General features: G+C 41.9%; 1 protein-coding gene across 1 annotated transcript in view; it reads left to right on the forward strand.

The window, feature by feature from the left end:
* Nucleotides 1–3,746, forward strand: part of aff2 (AF4/FMR2 family, member 2) — a 102,253-nt gene that overhangs the window by 71,060 nt on the left and 27,447 nt on the right. The window contains exon 10 of the mRNA XM_025063367.1: nt 653–707. Coding sequence (XP_024919135.1) covers nt 653–707 — 55 coding nt within the window. The remainder of the gene's footprint in view (nt 1–652; nt 708–3,746) is intronic.

Below are 3,746 nucleotides of genomic sequence, written 5' to 3' on the forward strand. Positions count from 1 at the left end.
AGAGGCTTCTCCCTGTCATAACAAAAGCAGTGCCGGCTTAAAATAACAGTAGTTTGTGTGAGAGGTTTATACCGAGCCATAAAACACAGGAACTTGCCAATGCACGCCACATAAATAGTGAACAGTTAGCGTAGCGAAGAGCGGGTGATGCTACGAGGCCGGCCGTGTTATCGACTCCGCCGTTTTTATCTTCTTCATAGCCCGGGTCCAAACGGTCACAACTTGACCTCTGGCTCCGGGAGTGTAAAACAAACACGACCATTAGAAGTCCCTGGTTCCAGTGAGGAGCTCGTAAAAAAAAAAAAACTCTCGGTCCCAGGAGGCTGATCTCAGCACAGCTTGTCCTCGCCGTTTCAGAGGGAATTCTTGGCCACGGGTCAGCAGTTGTCAGACAGAAAATTTTCCAGGTGAAAAAACAATCTGGAAACACTCGGTGAACTTTAAACCAGCTGAACATCTGGTAGTCAGCAGAGCGATCCAGTCCACTTCTTCTTCTCTAACATGAAGCATGCTGGGTAATTAAAGTCTGTGCCAGGAAGGTTTTTCAAAACCAATTGTGGATCAAACGCTGTCATGTGATGCCTGACACAAGCAGACAGACAGAGGTCGCCACCGCAATAACACGTGTGTGTGTGTGTTTGTGTGTGTGCAGCATGTTGGAGGATGACCTGAAGATCAGCAGTGACGAGGAAGAGGCCGAACAACAGGTGAGCTCCACTGACTCCCCCGCCCCCTATTTTATTCCTCCCATTTCTATGTGTTTGTATAAACGGCCTCAGTGACGTTGACTCATCGTTTTTATCAAAGGGGAGCAGGTTAGAGCCGTGCAGCAGGTACACACTGTACCTTTACACTGTACGCCAAACACACCGGGGCGGGTAGGGTGGAGGTAAGAGGCTATGTATGGAGGGAGGTCAAAAAGTTCTTGTTCTGTAATTGAAAAACCAAAGACAAACAGAGGAGGTTTCTGACAAACTTTAACCACCGCCGATAACAGTTATTTTAGTTCCCAAAAATCCATTAAGACAGTCTTGTTCCATCAGTGGCGTAATAACAAATTTCTCACAGAAACTGGTTGGTGAGCAGAGAAACACGTGGTAACGCGATGCTACGTGCAGAAGATGGCTTTGTTTACATTCATCAGTTGTTAGCGATATTTTAGATTGTGCTACATTTGTTTTTGTTGTTTGTTCTTTTTGGAAAATGTTTGCCCTTCACTTTGACTCCCAGGCACATGTCAGACTCTTCTGATGTGTTTGTGTCCTAGATTGTGACGTTAGCGTAGGTGTGTGACATACATAGGTACATATGTACAGTATGTGAATTCCCATAGTTCTCACTAAAACAAAAGGTTTTTTTAACAGAGTTTAATCCTGTTAGTGACCAAACAAAAGTATAAAAGGTTTGGTTTCCTCAGTTCAGTCTCCCCTCTGTCACTTTTTTCTTATTTTTGTCTTCATTTCAGCCGTTCCTTTTTTTCCTCGTCTTCTTGTTTTTGTTGCTGCTCCGAGGCTGAGGCCACACATCAGGGGGTGATGCATTCTGGTTGCTTTTTATCCACCGGGGGGGCGACTCAGCTCATTTACCTCGGTGTCCGTCGGCTGAGCGGGCTGACTGTGTCATTTCTGGCCTCTTTGCATACGAAGCGTGCAGTTGTGCCGCTCTGCCATTCCTGTTTTTCTGTATGAAAATTGGCACCGCGGCCCCGCTCCCTGCTCTAATCATCATCAGGCACTAATGATGCCAGCCATGAGTTCAAAGCAGTCAGTGGGGGTGATGCAGCTGCCCCCCCTCCCCCGCCCTCTCCCCACTGTGCAGACTCATATCAGCACTCATCAAAGAGGCCACGAGATAGTCACTGCTAATGAAAAGAGAGGAATTCCTTTCATTCCCTTTTAACTGGCCTTCTGATTGTATAATTGCCATAATGGCAGATATTGTAATTAAAATGGACGGCAGGTCATTTGTAGTGGTTTTAGTTATTATAATTACGCTGGAAGTATATCTGTTAATTATAGATATTTAGAGCACATTCAGAATTATAGCAGGCAGCTTCCTTAATCATAGTGCTTGTATATAATTACTCCCCGCACTGTTCAAATGAATAGCGTTGACAAAAATAGGATACACTGCACTTTTATGTCAAAAATGCTTTTTTTTTCATTCATTTGCAGCAGCATCACAATTATTTTAAAAATATTGTCAAAAACAGTTATAAGGGATAATGTATTTTTTAATGTTTACATTTGTTAGAAAATATATATATCATATTATTGACATATATATTGACATGTATATATATATATATATATACTATATTATATATTATATATGTTAATGAAAATATCAATCCTACCAAAAAAGGTTACTTAATATTTGGATTATACTGCAGTTCTGAACCAAGTAATTCATAGTTACTGCATATTGGTCAGTCACAGAAAATCATATAGCCAAAAGGTGGCAGTAGAGAAACCGAAATAATTGCAAAAAGTGTAAAAATTAAAAGTGAAAAAGAAGAAGACTGATAAGAGTAAAAACATTTGCAGAATTATTGTTATCGTATTAAATGCAGTCTTTATGACATCATTGACACGCAGCCCCACCATCAGTGGTCCGGGGTCAAATTACATATTATTACTGACATCTAGTGGTGGGCCGGATGTGGGTGCGACATTGGCTGAAAGTGGTTCGCGGGCCAAAACTTTGAGTCCCCTGTAGTAGATAATCAATAGTTATGGTACATTTGGAAATCGTCATAAAGATGAATGTAGAGTCTGGTTTCAAATGAAAAATGACTTGATAGAAAGGTTTCTTTCCATCTCATTCTTCTGCTGTTGTCTGCTGTGTCAAGTGTGTTACACTGGCCCACATCTCCAGTCTGTGTAATTTCACCTCGACGTCCGTATCTTTCACTTTGGACCACTGTGCATGACAAAGATGGAGGATGATGAAAGTAAACAGGGAGTGAAGTGAGAGCGGGAAAAGAAGGAGTAAATAAGTCAGCCACACAGGGAGGGAAATGAAAGACAGAGACGGACGATTGATAAGACAGACAAGACGGGGGAAATGGAGAGAGGGAGGGAGGACGAGCAGAGACAAAGGGCGAGAGACAAAGAGGGTGAGTGAGAGAGATGAGGAGAGGCGGCAGAGATGAATTCACAGGCTCTTCTCTGGACACGCTGTTAACAGGTTTACAGCAAATGACTGCATGGTGTATTATCAGGCTCTTAGCTCCGTAGCCTGGAGTCAAATACGGCAACACAAACACACACACACCTTATCAAACACACACACGTTGACTCTGTGGAGGATGTTTTCACAGCCATTTTACATGCGTTAAAAACTAGGGCTGTCCAACGATGGAAACTTTTAATGTGATTAGTCACAAGTTAGCTGTGGATTAATCACGATTAATCGTAATTTTAAGAGAAAAAAAAACAAACAACATAGCTAACCATTCTGTATATTGCTGGGATAGAAACACCAGTATCAGCAGATAGAGGTCAGTGTTTCTCACCTGTTTTTATTTGTGACTAATCCAAAGGAAGGAATAATTAAAAATGTGAATAAAAATATTTTATGATTAATCAGTTAATTGCAACTATTGTTTTCTAAACAAATAACAATCCATCTGACTGTTGTGTCAGTCAGACAGTCAGTCAAACTGTAGACTGACTGACTGTCCTGGTCTCAGTCACAGACGCAGACCTGAGGTTGAGCCTCCTCTGGGAGTTGATGATGGGATT

Source organism: Cynoglossus semilaevis, chromosome 15 (assembly GCF_000523025.1).
Source record: "Cynoglossus semilaevis isolate Cse_v1.0 chromosome 15, Cse_v1.0, whole genome shotgun sequence".
Classification (NCBI taxonomy): Eukaryota; Metazoa; Chordata; class Actinopteri; order Pleuronectiformes; family Cynoglossidae; genus Cynoglossus; species Cynoglossus semilaevis.